This window comes from Salvelinus namaycush, chromosome 1, assembly GCF_016432855.1.
Source record: "Salvelinus namaycush isolate Seneca chromosome 1, SaNama_1.0, whole genome shotgun sequence".
Lineage (NCBI taxonomy): Eukaryota > Metazoa > Chordata > Actinopteri > Salmoniformes > Salmonidae > Salvelinus > Salvelinus namaycush.
In genome coordinates, this window is record NC_052307.1 from 25,275,845 (window position 1) to 25,291,879 (window position 16,035).

General features: G+C 38.9%; 1 protein-coding gene and 2 long non-coding RNA genes across 16 annotated transcripts in view; 2 read left to right on the plus strand and 1 right to left on the minus strand.

Annotated features, from left to right (window-relative positions):
- LOC120018223 overlaps positions 1 to 1,613 on the minus strand; it is a 4,827-nt gene extending 3,214 nt beyond the window's left edge. The window contains exon 1 of the long non-coding RNA XR_005472197.1: positions 1,488 to 1,613. This is a non-coding gene — a long non-coding RNA (uncharacterized LOC120018223). The remainder of the gene's footprint in view (positions 1 to 1,487) is intronic.
- LOC120018271 overlaps positions 1 to 5,228 on the plus strand; it is a 19,559-nt gene extending 14,331 nt beyond the window's left edge. For 6 of the 10 annotated variants that reach the window (XR_005472222.1, XR_005472212.1, XR_005472203.1 and 3 more), the window contains 4 exons: positions 2,061 to 2,159; positions 2,611 to 2,698; positions 4,697 to 4,805; positions 5,022 to 5,228. This is a non-coding gene — a long non-coding RNA (uncharacterized LOC120018271). Of the gene's footprint in view, positions 1 to 1,178; positions 1,198 to 1,618; positions 1,638 to 1,706; positions 1,726 to 1,790; positions 1,810 to 2,060; positions 2,160 to 2,610; positions 2,699 to 4,696; positions 4,806 to 5,021 lie in introns of those variants that run through there. The other 4 variants (XR_005472215.1, XR_005472232.1, XR_005472210.1 and 1 more) reach the window with 4 other exon arrangements.
- Positions 5,229 to 6,154: 926 nt separating this feature from the next.
- The window catches only part of antxr1a (ANTXR cell adhesion molecule 1a), a 59,016-nt gene continuing 49,135 nt past the window's right edge, over positions 6,155 to 16,035 (plus strand). Inside the window, exon 1 of one of the 5 annotated variants that reach the window (XM_038962083.1) lies at positions 6,155 to 6,734. In XM_038962083.1, the coding sequence (XP_038818011.1) occupies positions 6,574 to 6,734 (161 nt within the window). In that variant the 5' untranslated portion in view covers positions 6,155 to 6,573. Of the gene's footprint in view, positions 6,735 to 6,754; positions 6,868 to 8,613; positions 8,707 to 16,035 lie in introns of those variants that run through there. The other 4 variants (XM_038961870.1, XM_038961813.1, XM_038961941.1 and 1 more) reach the window with 4 other exon arrangements.

Genomic DNA, 16,035 nt, shown 5'->3' on the forward strand with positions numbered 1-16,035 from the left:
AAGAGGCTTCTAAACAGCTTCTACCCCCAAGCAATAAGACTCCTGAACATCTAATCAAACAGTTACCCAGACTATTTGCATTGCCCTCCCCTCTCCCCGTCTTTTGCACTGCTGCTACTCTATGTTGTTATCATCTATGCATAGTCCCTTTAATAACTCTACCTACATGTACATATTACCTCAACTAACCAGTGCCCTCGCACATTGACTCTGTACCGGTACCCCCCTGTATATATTCTTGCTATTGTTACTTTACTGCTGCTCTTTAATTACTTGTCACTTTTATTTCAAATTCTTATTTTTTATTTTTTATTTCACCTTTATTTAACCAGGTAGGCCAATTGAGAACAAGTTCTCATTTACAACTGCGACCTGGCCAAGATAAAGCAAAGCAGTGCGACAAAAACAACAACACAGAGTTACACATGGGATAAACAAACGTACAGTCAATAACACAATAGACAATCTGTATACAGTGTGTGCAAATGAAGTAAGGAGGTAAGGCAATAAATAGGCCATAGTGGCAAAATAATTAGAATTTAGCAATTAACACTGGAGTGGAGGTGACCAAGAACCCGATGGTCACTTTGACAGAGCTCCAGAGTTCCTCTGTGGAGATGGGAGAACCATCCAGAAGGACAACCATCTCTGCAGCACTCCACCAATCAGGCCTTTGTGGTAGAGTGGCCAGACGGAAGCCACTCTTCAGTAAAAGACATATGACAGCCTGCTTAGAGTTTGCCAAAAGACACCTAAAGAGACAAGATTCTCTGGTTTGATGAACCCAAGATTAAACTGAATGCCAAGTGTCACGTCTGGAGGAAACCTGGCCCCATCCCTACGGTGAACCATGGTGGTGGCAGCATCATGCTGTGGGGATGTTTTTCAGTGGCATGGACTGGGAGACTAGTCAGGGTCGAGGGAAAGATCCTTGATGAAAGCCTGCTCCAGAGCGCTTAGACTGGGGCGATGGTTCACCTTTCAAGAGGACAACAACCCGAAGCACACAGCCAAGACAACGCAGGAGTGGCTTCGGGACAAGTCTGAATGTCCTTGAGTGGCCCAGCCAGAGCCCGGACTTGAACCCGATAGAACATCTCTGCAGAGACCTGAAAATAGCTGTGCAGCAACGCACCCCATCAACCTGAGAGAGCTTGAGAGGATCTGCAGAGAATGGGATAAACTCCCCAAATACAGGTGTGCCAATATTGTAGCGTCATACCCAAGAAGACCCGTTGCTGTAATCGTTGCCAAAAGTGCTTCAACAAAGTACTGAGTAAAGCGTCTGAATACTTATGTAAAAAAAAAACTCAAGGGGTCAGAATACTTTCCGAATGCACTGTATGTTACTGGAGTTATAGTAAATTACAGTAAATTAGCAGGAACACAACTTCTGGTGTTATTACATATAATGGAAAATCATCCAAATTTAAGGACTGTTCTATCACCTTCAAAATCCTGAAAACATAACATGCAAAATTACCTACCATGATTCACACCAATGTAGACTGGATTCTAATGTAATTCTACTGGAGTTCTTGTAGGGAAGTACATGCTTTTAAGTAGTGGGTCTTTTGGAAGTAGCCTACCTTTTGGAATTAAATAAAGGGGTGGGGATGGGAAAAGAGTAAACAAAAGTGAGAAACATGCTTACTTTGTTAGGTTCAGGGCTAGGGTTAGGAGTTAGGTTTAGGTTTAGGGTTAGGGTTAGGAGTTAAGATTAGGGTAAGGGTTAGGTTTAGGATTAATAGGAGTAGGAGTTTGAATGGAAATACATTTTAGGTCCCCATGAGGATAGAAGAACAAAATGTTTGTGTGTGTTTGTAAAGTCTGGGTTGAGCCAGTAAACAAGGAAGTTCATAGCTTCAAAATATGTCTAATAAATTATATATTTTTATATATTTTTTCTCTGAATTAATTTTACAACTAAATATCATACACACTAAGGGCTATTTACATGTTGCTTTGTTGCGTAGAGGACCTTAAATTCTGATTTACCGAAAGTCCACGTGCACCATTTACTGACCGTGTTTGACCCCAGCCCTTGTTTAATTCCAAAGGTAAGCTACTTCCAAAAGACCCACAAGCCTGTGAAGTTCTCTACCCTAGAAGATCCCTAGAATTACCTTACAATCCAGTCTACATTCTTGTGAATCATGGTAAGTTTCTTGAAATTTGGCATGCTGTGTACAAGTTAGTAGGAATTTGGAGGAGCTGGAACCGTCCTTGAATATGGTTGATGAAGCTGTGTTCTTCTTCTACCTCCTAATGGCAAATAGGTGATGGGGCTTGAGTTGCACATTTGATCATTTTATCACAATGTGGACATAATAAATACTGCTGGCAAAATGAATCTTTTGAACTACCCCATATATGTGTTTTAAGTCGGAATGGATGGTGGATTTAAATTACATAGTAGAGGAGGGCATTGGACAAATATTACGTTATTTTATAACCTAGGGTAGGGTCAATGATAAGCTCAAAATGTAGAAATGTGTCAGTTCGGTTTTGATAGTTGTTTATCTAGAATTGTTTTGAAGGTTCAACGGTAGGCCAATGGCTGTTTATTCCCCTCAATAACATATGTTTCCCTCTCTTCTCCCTGTGAAGAAGTCCTTGGCTCTAGCTTTAATCCTGTGTGTGCTGCTTCCACTGTTCCATGCTTATTGCTACATGAAGCCTATGACCTCGAAGCCAGGTAAAGTAAAAGACTATGAACCCCCCCTCTCTCTCACTCACACACACATGCACACACACAATATATATAGTCTGGTTACCAGTCTTTTTAGCTAACATTTCCACTCCTGTTATTTGCCAAAGAGACTGGCCTTTCGGCAATCTCAACGTTCAATATGCAGCTGGATTTCCAACAGAGTTGCTCATTGGTTGTTGGAGATAACATTCATATATTCCATGACAACATGTGGAGCCTCAAAAATATAATTAGAATTATAACAAATGTAAAAATATATATTTAGCGGTTAGCTAGGCAAGTTGTTGTATTTTGAGGCTTAAAATCATAGCCAGGGCCATCTCTAACCTTTTTGGGTTTTTAATGCTAATTTCCTGCAACTCTACAAATTTTGCCATGGGGAAAAAAGTAAGTTTTTTGCAATTCTACACATTTTACCATGTGTGGGAGAAAAAACATAGCAATTTTATAACAATGCAATTATACTAATTTTGCAATGGGGCAGAGAGAATTTTTTTTCAGTTTTACAACACATTTTCTGGGGGGTTGAGAGCATTTTTAGCAGTTTCAAAGATCATTTCCTGCAATTCTACACATTTTGTATCCATGTTAATATGATATCTGAGTGAAAATGACTAACAATATCAATGCGTCCCCAGTCGGGATTTGGCCATGATTACTACAAGTATAGATGGCTGATTAGACTAATTTAAAAATTGTTAGCTGACATGGCTAATTGAGTGACTGTCAGTGACTGAAATAACAAGACAAAAAGTGCTGATACACAACTGATACACAACTTGCACCTGGTGTATTCTACTATTCTTACTTTCAATAGTAAGTTTAGTAAGTTCCTAAAATTTACAGTACAAGTCAAAAGTTTGGACACACCTACTCATTCAAGGGTTTTTCTTTATTTTTTAAAATTATTTTCTACATTGTAGAATAATACTGAAGACATCAAAACTATGAAATAACACATATGGAATCATGTTGTAACCAAAAATGTGTATTCTTAAAAGTAGCCACCCTTTGCCTTGATGACATGCACACTCTTGGCATTCTCTCAACCAGCTTCACCTGGAATGCTTTTCCAACAGTCTTGAAGGAGTTCCCACATATGCTGAGCACTTGATGGCTGCTTTTCCTTCCCTCTGTGGTCCAACTCATCCCAAACCATCTCAATTGGGTTGAGGTTGGGTGATTGTGGAGGCCATGTCATCTGATGCAGCATATGACCTGGTAGAGAAATTAACCTTCAATTATCTGGCAACAGCTCTGTAGGACATTACTGCAGTCAGCATGCCAATAGCATGCTCCCTCAAAACTTGAGACATCTGTGGCATTGTGTTGTGACAGAACTGCGCCTTGTAGAGTGGCCTTTTATTGTCCCCAGCACAAGGTGCACCTGTGTAATTATCATGCTGTTTAATCAGCTTCTTGACATGCTACACCTGTCAGGTGATGGATTATCTTGGCAAATGAGAAATGCTCATTAACAGGGATGTAAACAGATTTGTGCACAAAATTGGAGAGAAATTAGCTTTTTGTGCTTATGGAAAATTCCTGGGATCTTTTATTTCAGCTCATGAAACATGGGACCAACACTGTACATGTTGCGTTTATATTTGTGTTCAGTATATTCAGTTTGAGAATTTAGACTTGAGCTAGCAACTTTTGACAGACTGGTTTTTGTCTGGACAACAACAAATGGTTGCTTAGCAACCAGACACCAAAGCTGGAACATCCATCTGTGGAGAAAAATAGAGATAGAGTTCCAATTTGCATAACTTTATGATTGATGATAGCTATGGGGGTTACCAAATCAGAATCAAATCCCCTGATCTCCTCGAGCTCATTGGTGATATTTGAAGATTAAAGAAAGGCCAGTCTCTGCAAATAATAGGATTGCTAAGGAGTGGAATGTTGGCGAAAAAGAATGATACGCAGGCTACATCAAATACAACAAACATATACAATATGCTATACTATTTTCTTGTTTAGGCATGATTACCCATTGTCGTGATGACAAGGATGAGACATGGCATCCTATTGGTTCCCGCTGGAGGAACAGTGATTGCATGGACTGCACTTGTAATTCATGCTGCTCGGGGTACAACTTTATACTATCACCTACAAAATGCATGGTCTATGTAGCCCTCAGCCTTCCCAGTCTGTATCTATCACACTAAAAGAATATACAACCCATTGTTATCTTCCTAAAATATCCACACAAGCTATCTCAGGCGTTTATTAATAGACTGGGTGAGTGAAATTCTATTGATTTACACAACAAAATGATTTGCTGATGTTGATTGTTTGATTGCAGGTATGCAACTCCCGTAGATTTTCCTGGTGATTGCATGAAGGAGTGGGACCAAAAGGCATGTGAATTCAAGGTGGTTAAGAAGAGTGATCCCTCCATTTCATGCCCTATCTTCAGCGCTGTGGGGAAGTGAATTGTTTTCTTCACTGTGTTCTCAATATACAATGAATAAAATACGTTATACAATGAATAAAATATGTTGTCAGCTTACTTTGTGTCAAATGTGAAGGTCTTGGTGTCTGATTCATTGGATTGGTTGAATAGAAATGAAAAAGAAAGATATGTGTCAGTGTGCAACTTTCTGTTTCATTTGTATAGATCATCCTCTGTTACTCAGCACTTCACCTTAGGGTGTCCGTGCTTTTTTTACTTCAAGAACATCATGATAGATGTTAACTGTCATTTACTGCCAGAAAAATATCAATACACAAAGATGTGAGAGTGTTTTTGTAAGGTCTAGTTTAAGCCAGTAAAAAATACTTAAAATAGCTATTTGCAGGTTGCAGTGTTGCATAATGGACCTTACATTCAAATTTCCCCAAAAGTTTACACACCCTTTACTGACAGTGTTTGTTTCAGGTCATTGACATATTTGTTTTGTGGTTATGACATTTTTAGTTAATCTATTCCCAATGCAGAAGAAACTGAATGTAACAGGTTTGAGGTTTAGAGGGGTTTACTACAAAGCAACCAGAAATAACAATTGATTTTATGATTTATTAAATGTCTTTTCGTTTGTTAAATTAATTAGACCATGCCCATTTCAATGTTATCTTTCTACACATTAAAAAGTTAAATCAGTATATTTATGCTGGTTAAAGTATACTCCTCAGGTAAACAGACTGAAACTCTCAAAGACAAACTAGCCATCTGGTGGTGACAGTCAGTATGACAAGGTTCCATACCAGGAGAATATCAAATAAAACTGTATTTGTCACATGCACCGAATACAACATTTGTAGACTTAACACTAAACATTTAATGGTAAAGTCTACACCTGTTATATTTAGTGCATGTGACAAATAGATATTTGATCTTATGAGCTCCTGGTAGTGATTGACACCACTAGATGGCAGTAGAAGGGGATAGTTTGTCTTTCTGACACCTCTGTCTTCATTACTGCCTCAACCATGAGAAAAAAGGAAAAGAAAGTCAGGGAGTTGTGGAAGGAGACTTTAACTTAGACACAATTATATAGGTTTCTCTGGAGCTGCCTGGAATACACTTCCCCTGTCCTACTTCCCAACAGTAAGAAAAGAGCAAAAGAAAAAGGCGAGATAAGAGGAGTGGGCTAATATGAGGCTCAGTGCATGTGTGTGTAGCCTGTGCTTGTCCCCGAGCCAGTGATGAGAGCCTCCTGACTAAATTGAGACAGACTGGATTCATAGCATCAGTGCATTCTCTGCCTTCCACTTCACCCTTTTGGATTAGTTATGTTCAATGCTGAAGAATATTGGATGAAGATACAGAAATAAGGAATCCTTTTTTCTCCACTTGTTTTCCAAGGTGGTGTTATTCTTCCTCTCATGTGAAATAGCTCCTCCAAACTTGAATAATGTATTTATATGGGTGCAGAGGCTCCTGGTTACCAGTGCTGCTTGGTGCTGTAAGTGCGCTGGTGGTGCTGACAGCTGGTAACGCTGGGCACAACCAGGACAGAGGGCAGGGTGGACCATCCTGCTTCGGGGGCTTTGACCTCTACTTCGTTTTGGACAAGTGAGTTTGTCATTCATCCTTCTCTTTCCACCTCACCTTTGCTGCTTGTCATGTCTATTGGGGGCAGAGTTCAGTTGGGGAACTGTTGGTTGTTGAGTGCACCTTGTAAAATCTGTGAACTTCGACTTTAAGGGTAGGTAGTTAGTGACCATCTTATTTCATATTTTACCAAAGCACAATTAATGTTTAATTTGCAGAAACATCTCGTTGTCACATCTGTCGTTGCCAGTCTCAGTGTTTTCAGATTTTGTCATGATGTCATACTTAGACACGTTCAGGAATGTTATTGTTATTATCATGCCCCCTGGGGCCATATGAAGCAATTTACATTTTATTTTGCCATATGCTGGTAATAATGGCCATGAAAATATCAAATTGCCAAAATGTCAAAATGGTAGGCTCACAAGCGTTTTCTCAATGGTTATTACACTTATCAAATAAACAATCTGATATTACATAATTGCTATATTTATGTATACTTTATACAATGTTGAATGCAGTCTGACTAGAAATGTAATATAACCTAATGGGGAAAACATATATTTTTTGTTCCTGTATCTTTGACAACCAGTATCTTATACAAGGTGAGTATGATGGTGGGACAATGATCGAGCATTTGGTCCAACTATCTGTAGTTGTCTCTTGTGAATTTTTGGTAAGCATGGGTAAAAGGCCAGTGGAATTCCCCTTTGGGCCGTGATGAATGAAGTGAGCAGATGCTTTCTTGTAAAGTTCTCAGGCCACGCTTTATGGTCCATGATAGATCTGGATTGCTGGTGAACAGTGGCACATTTGATACTCCATCAGTCACATACAATAAACATGTATAAGTTGTGCAGGCTGAGCTCTAGTTGAATCACAACATTCAAATCAATATATTTTTTCTTTACTACAGTTGGGCAAAGAGGCTGAATTTAATTGATCCAACTACAATCCAATACCTCATTTATGCTACTCTATGAGGTTCTCAAATTAATTTATAAGTAGAGTTTCCCTGTCACTTCTACAGTAGTTCTACAGTAGTGTTAGTTCACCCAAATTACCAAATTACATATTGGTTTCCTTAACCCCCACTAAAAAGGCCTGATTATTGTGAGCAAAGACGAGACAGACCTAATGATTGGGTAAACAAATGGAGCCTCATCTGGTTCTGATAGATGTAGCTACCTTCTGGACTTCAATACTTTAAATCTATAACTTATTGTTTGGATGATTATCTGTCTAATGTGGAAGAGCAGGCTTCAGCGTCTTCGGGCCTGCCTTTCCCTCTCTTCAATTGTTTAAAAAGTCTCTTACTCTTGGATGAAGATTGATTTTCAATTTCCCCCTTAAATCAGAATGCCAACTCTAGGCAGACATTTCTGTGGTGGCACAACATTTAGCTAAGTGGAACTTCAGACAGAGATCTGGAATTGTAGGATCCAAAAGACAGATGTAGAGAGTATGATGAACATTTACATACTCTACCTACTGCTGTGTGTGTGTGTGCACATTGTTTTAGCTAACAGAAGAATACATGTGAATACAACAAGAATATTAGACACCCAGCACTGTGTTACTCTGTGTATTCGCTTGGATTTGTACTTGCTGTCCCCCTAATTCTGTTATAGTCATTCCTCTGCTGCGCTCTTCTACCTGCTCTTCCTTTGTTTGAATTGATATCCCTCCCCTTTTTACCATAACTGTCCTTCTTCATTCTCTGTCTGTTCATCGCTCCTCTCTGTATCTCCTCCTCTCTGTGTCTGCAGAACCCTTTTTCCTTTAGGTCCAGATGTTCCAACGTTTCAGCCTTTTGGCTGCGCTGTCTGTGCTGAGACTTGTATCTTGTTAACAATGGAAAAAGAGAAATGCTTAAAGAGAGAGAGATAATAGGGCAGTGAAATAAGAAGATAGGAGTAAAGACAGGAATTAAAACAATGACACACACAGACAGAATGAAAGAGTATCTAACCTACCGTCTGGCAATTTGATGGTGAGAAACGTTTCGTGAGTTTTCTTCTCTATGATCATTTGCAGTCAAAAATGTGATTTTCATGTTTTTTTATATATGTTTCCACACTATGAGTTTGGAATAATACAGTACTGTGAAATTGAGAAAATTATGATAATTCCTTTTTAGTGTAAAAGCTGTTTGAAAAGACTGCCTGAAATTTCAGCCTGTTTTGGTGGGATGGAGTTTTGGCCTGCCTGGTGACATTATCAGGCGGTAAATTACACTAATAGACCAAAAAGAAGGAGAGTTCCAAACCTGTCTGCCAATAACAGCTAGATTTCAGTTTTCCCCTCCCAACTCAGACCACTAACAGACAGTCCTAGCAAAATTCTTGCTTGAGAAATTGCTCTTTGCTAAGAACCCAGCTAGCACATTTAGTTCCTTGGACGTTGTGTGAACACACGTTTTTGGTTTTGGGAACGGAAATGAAAATATTGCCTTTTCTGAGATTTTTATTTTTTAGGTTGCAGGGAGGTTCTGAGAACGTTTTACTCTGGTTCCTTGAACGTTTTCCTGGGAGGTTTTATTAACAGTCTGAGAACAGAAATGATAGATTATTTGGAAGTTTTTTAATAACTTCCTTAAAATTTCCCCTGAATGTTTCAATAAGACTTTTAATAAAACTGCTAGCTTATTTTGGGTTAACTCATTTAAACTCCAAGCACAGATAAAACACATGGAAATTAATCATGCATTAATCATGCAAACACATTTATTTTTTATTGTGATACGGCATCAGTGAGATTCAAACTGATAATCTCTTTTCTCTATCCATAGACTTAGTACACTGTGCCAACAGGATGGAAACAAGCACTAATTAAGATCACTTAACAAAATAGAGGATAGAGAGAGTTTTGTTGATGCCGAGAATGAAATGTATCTGTTTTTAAATAATATTTTTAAATAACATACTCTGAGCGTTACTAAAGTTGTCTTAATATCCTCGGAACAATTTGAGAACATGACTTTAAATACAGTCATATGAAAAAGCAAGTACACTCCCTGGAAAGTTGTATTTTTTTTGTACATATTTGGACAGGTGGATATGTAATCTTCACTTCAACACTATTGACAGATAAAGGAAAACTAATTTAACAAATGACACTAAAAGATTATACTTTGCAATCATTTATTAATCAAATCTACAGAAATGCAATTCCATAGTGCGGAAAAAACAAGTGCACCCTTAGCTTCAATAGCTTGTGTTGCCCCCTTTGGCTGAAATAACTCAATGTAGCCGTTTCTTGTAACTGTCTATCAGTCTCTTACATCGACTCAGAGGAATTTTTGCCCATTCTTTACAGTACTGCTTCAACTGTGTTATGTTTAAGGGCTTTCTTGCATGCAAGTCTCCCCATAGAATTTCGACAGGATTGAGATCTGGGCTTTGACTCGGCCATTCCATAACCCTCCATTTATTATTTTTGACCAATTCTGTTGTAGCTTTGCGTTTGTGTTTTGGATCATTGTCCTGTTGCAATATCCATGTTTGGTTCAGCTTCATCTATTTGACAGATGGCCTCACCTTTTCCTCAAGAATTCTCTGGTACAATATTGACATCATGATTGACTCAATGATGGCAAGTTGGCTAGGCCCTGAGGCAGCAAAGCAGCCCCAAACCATAATGCCACCGCCTCCATGCTTTACGGTTGGTACGAGGTTCTTCTGTTCAAAGGCAGTGTTTTGTCTTCACCAAACATGGCATCTGGCAATGTGGCTAAACAACTCCCCTTTTTGACTCATCTGTCCAGAGCACATTGCTCCAGTAGTTTCAGTTTTTACCCAGGTGTTTTCTGGCAAACGTCAGTCGTGTCTTGGTATTATTTTTTGAGAGCAGAGGCTTCTTCCTTCCTGACCTCCCATGTAGGCCAAGTCCCTTTCTGACAGTTGACTCGTGCACATTGATTGTGGTAAGAGAGGCATGTTGATCCCTTCATGTTACCCTGTTTTTGTTAAAGACTTCTATGACATCTTTTGGTCAGCTCTTGGGCTGAATTTGGGGGAACGACCTGTCCTAGGTAGATTGCCAGTGGCCTGGAATTTTCTCCATTTGTAGATGACCGTTGGACAGTGGAATGATGCACTTTGAATTGCTTGGAAATGGATTTGTAACCCCCTCCCAGACTCCTGATCATCAATTATCTTTATTTTGAGGGCCCCGGATAGGTATTTTGATCTTGGAATGATGTGTTACCACACATCCATATGGTTAAGACTAAACCAGACCAAGTTTCTAATCTTAATGGAAGGCTGGACCTTCCCAAACCTGTAGGAAACTTTATGCTGAGGTACTGAAATTCCCACAGAAGAACGTTGTTTCTTAACATTCTTGGAACAATTTGAGAACATTCTTTTAAAAAGAACCACGAGGAAACCTGGAGGAAACATTATGCTGAAGTATTGAAATTCCCACAGACCGTTGTTTCCCCGTTGTTTCCCCAAAGTTGGAGAATGTTCCTAGAACATTATCAAAATTGAAATGAAATGCAAACATATTTGACCTTTTAGGAAACTTTCTTTTAAAGTGATGAAATACCACCCCAAAAAATGTTTTTGAAGTTCCTTAAATGTGCTCAAAATGTTCCAAAGTGGAAATAATTATCCTGCACCATTCCCAGAAAGTTGTGGGAAGGTTGTGTCATGGAAATTCTTACACAGGGACTCTTGAAGTCAATCTTAAATTAATCATGTTTATTGTCAGCGCGCTGGAGAGGTTCCGACCAACTCAATGCACCATAGTACACATGTCAATCAGGAGCTCCGCCATGGGCAGTCCCAGCAGTTGTCTTATATACGGCTATACACCGACAAGTTATATTTGCATGATTTAGCATAATTAATGAATCATTACCATTTTCTTTCATTCATGTGACCAACCAATACTGGTTCATAACATGTGACAGACCAATACCTCACGAGGCTTCTCTCTAAGCTGAGACCTTATAACTGAGATATCTTTCGTTCTTGTTCTCAAAACAAGGTCTGGGGTACTGCCAAATTGCAGCTACTGATAGTGAGGATTCGTTCAGACAGCCACCTGCATGAACACAGAAATTGGTTTATAGAACAGCACATAAATAGAACACAGAAATTAGTTGTAAGAAAAGCACAAATATTAAAATTCCATTCCATTCCATCCTCTTATCACTTGTGTGATAATAATCATTACATTTTTATGTAAGCGTTTAGATTTTAGCTTCTATATATAAAAAAAATGATATACTCCTATTAAAGTAAGGGAAATCAACATAGAAAATAATTTTAAACCCTTCATTCTGGGTTGTACAATCCACTTAGTATGGTAATACTGTAATCATAATAAAGGTTATATTTCTATTCATGGGAGGGAGTATCAAAAATAGATTCAGAGGTGAATAAATCTCAATTGTTTCCATATTTCTTACCACAATCGGGTTGCATTGACCTATGTTTAAAAAATATATATAAAAACCACTGTTGTTTAACACGGAACCCAAACCGGCTGCGCGCGTGCGCCATCGTGCGCTATTGTGCATAAATGTATTTTGCCCCCCCACACCAAACGCGATCACGACACGCAGGTTAAAATATCTAAACAAACTCTGAACCAATGACATTAATTTGGGGACAGGTCGAAAAGCATTAAACATGTATAGAAATTTAGCTAGCTAGCATGCACTTGCTAGCTAACGTTAATTTGTCCTATTTAGCTATTTAGCAACAAAGTTTGTCTTTCAATCACCCACGTGGGTATAACCAATGAGTAAATGGCACGTGGGTACCTGCTTCTATAAACCAATGAGGAGATGACTTTCAGCGCGATCTGCGTCAGAAATAGGAACGACTTCTATTTTAGCCCTTGGCGTCACAGACGCTCGTTGGCGCTATAATTGAATAACATGGATTTCTAAATTTATTTTGCTACGCTCGCGCACGCGCACGCGACGTGTCCGGTCTGGTCAGCATGTAACAATTCTAATAAGACCTTCAAAAGGTTGGTGATTACTCATCAGCTCAGTGTTCCACATAATGTAAACAGGTTAACCTCTCTAGGGTATGTGGGACGGTAGCGTCCCACCTCGTCAACAGCCAGTGAAACTGCAGGGCGCCAAATTCAAAACAACAGAAATCCCATAATTTAAATTCCTCAAACATACAAGTATTTTACACCATTTTAAAGATACACTTGTTGTAAATCCAGCCTAAGTGTTCGATTTCAAAAAGGTTTTACGACGAAAGCACACCAAACGATTATGTTAGGTATGAGCCAAGTCACAGAAGAAAAAAAAAATTCCAGCCAAAGAGAGGAGTAACAAAAAGCAGAAATAGAGATAAAATTAATCACTAACCTTTGATGATCTTCATCAGATGACACTCATAGGACTTCATGTTACACAATACATGTATGTTTTGTTCGGTAAAGTTCATATTTATATCCAAAAATCTGAGTTTAGGCGGGACGCTACTGTCTCACTTGGCAAAAAGCCAGAGAAAATGCAGAGCGCCAAATTCAAATTAATTACTATGAAAATTATTATAAAAATCAAACTTTCATTAAATCACACATGAAGGATACCAAATTAAAGCTACACTGGTTGTGAATCCAGCCAACATGTCAGAATTCAAATAGGCTTTTCGGCAAAAGCAAACGATGCTATTATCTGAGGATAGCACAATAGTAAACAAAGACAGAGAAGCATATTTCAACCCTGCAGGCGCGACACAAAACGCAGAAATAAAAATATAATTCATGCCTTACCTTTGACGAGCTTCTGTTGTTGGCACTCCAATATGTCCCATAAACATCACAAATGGTCCTTTTGTTCGATTAATTCCGTCGATATATATCCAAAATGTCCATTTATTTGGCGCGTTTGATCCAGAAAAACACAGGTTCCAACTTGCTCAAATGTGACTACAAAATATCTCAAAGGTTACCTGTATACATTGCCAAAAAATTTCAAACTACTTTTGTAATACAGCTGTAGGTATTTTTTAACGTTAATAATCGATAAAATTGAAGATGGGATGATCTGTGTTCAATACAGGATTAAAACCAACTATAGCTAGCTTTCTGGTCACGCGCTTCTATCTAACAGGACACTTCAAGTGACTCTCGTTCAAGATGGCCGTACTTCTTCATTACACAAAGGAATAACCTCAACCAATTTCTCAAGACTGTTGACATCCAGTGGAAGCGGTAGGAACTGCAAGCAGGTCCCTTAGAAATCTGGTTTCCCAATGAAATCTCATTGAAAAGAGAGTGACCTAAAAAAACAAACATCTGAATGGTTTGTCCTCTGGGTTTCGCCTGCTAAATAAGTTCTGTTATACTCACAGACATGATTCAAACAGTTTTAGAAACTTCAGAGTGTTTTCTATCCAAATCCACTAACAATATGCATATCCTATCTTCCGGGGATGAGTAGCTGGCAGTTTAATTTGGGCATGCTTTTCATCCAAAATTCAGAATGCTGCCCCCTACCCTAGAGAAGTTAAGGGTTTAGATGACCTTACCCTCAACTTAAAAGAAAACAACCTTCAATCATTACCCATCGTCCTTATCTACAGCAGGAAATGGGGGCTCATCCAGAGTTGGCAGCTCATTAGTTTCACAATCCTCTGGAGGAGCAGAAAACATGATAGCTGCTGAAATCTTACCAGCCAGAGAGGCACAGATCGCCTTTCAGCATTTTAAGAACAATTCACAGGGAAGAGAGAGAGAACACATGTTATAACAGTTTTATACCAACCTTGCTAAGAAAGACTCTCACTTTCCTCATCACTTGTGGTAATGACAGATTGGTATTGTTATGCATTCTTAGTCTAAATTAGTATACGTTTCGCAGTGTGCAGACCTCCACAATCAACCTGATATCCCAAATAAACAATTTTGGATAAGCCTAAATCAATTTGGTATTTGATATTTTATTAGGATCCCCATTAGCTATTGCAAAAGCAGCAGCTACTCTTCCTGGGGTCCACACAAAACATGAAACATGATATAATACAGAACATCAATAGACAAGAACAGCTCATGGACAGAACTACAATTATAGGCACGGTTGACCAACCCCCTCCGTCCCCGGCACTCATCCTTCCTTTCCTGCCATTTTTTCATGTCCTTCTTCAGATAGTGTTTCAGTTTGTCCTTTTAATGGCACATGTTCAAAGTGGATGACCCTTGATAACGGACCTTACAGTCCATTATGTCTTTGTCCATTTTCCTACCAGTACACCAGTAGCATGTGAGAAGTTTGAACTGGACCTCTTTCCATGCTCACTCCACATAGACCCATGTTGCACTCCTGAGAGAAAGAACATGAGAGAAAAGGCAGTTGATAGCTTCTGGATGCTTGGTACAGGTTGCTGGCTCGGACTCTCACGGTAGAAGTGGTGAAGGACCATACTGAACACCATTTTTGTGATTTTCAGCCGATTAGAGGGGGTATTGAGGTTCACACTGTTCTCGGCCAAATTATTTTCCATGCATCTAGATACCATCTGTGGTCACCTTCGCCATTACCTCGAGAAAGGACAGACCAGAACAACAGTTTAGTTTAGAATAATAACACACAATTGAAACCCCCCCCGAATTGGCTTATACTCCCCTATCATCTTGGCAATCTCACTGCAGAGTTACAGGTCAGAGAGTCAGAGGGCTAATACTTAGGGAGAAATCCTAACCATCCAGCAGACCCAATCTGATGAGATTTGTTCTTGAAGCAAGACAAAACTAAGAAAAGAAAAGAAAACAACAACAGCAATACAAATCACTCGAGGTGAGGGAAAACTTCAATTAATTTGGAGTAACTGTCATCCATTACCAACATCAATTTTTTCCTTTTACAGGCAAGCATGTGAAAAAACCCATTTTCATATTTACGAAAGGATTCCACCTTGGGAAAACTGACTCACATCGTGAATCATGCATCCCCCCCCAAAAAATATTGCCTGTTAAATCAAAAATAAACAAATTAGAATAACAAATCGAATTATCTCTTGATAACTCCATAAGGACATAATTGTGTCCCATAGGGTAATGGTAAAATCGACTAGAGACAGTTCTGTCTCTCTGTCCTTCTCGTGGTGTGAATCACACATAGGACTATTCTTCTTAATTATTTGTTTTTACATAGCCCATAAAAAAGACAATGTCTCCTGTGTTTCTAGTGAGGGTGATCAGGCCTCACCAGAAAGTCAGAACAGAGGTCAGCGGTCAGTCAGCCCTATTAAGTTTTCCTGTACTTCAGACATTATTTAAAGATATTTCAAAGATTTAAAATATTTTGGGTATCAGGTTTACATTGGGGTTTTCATTTCTTCTA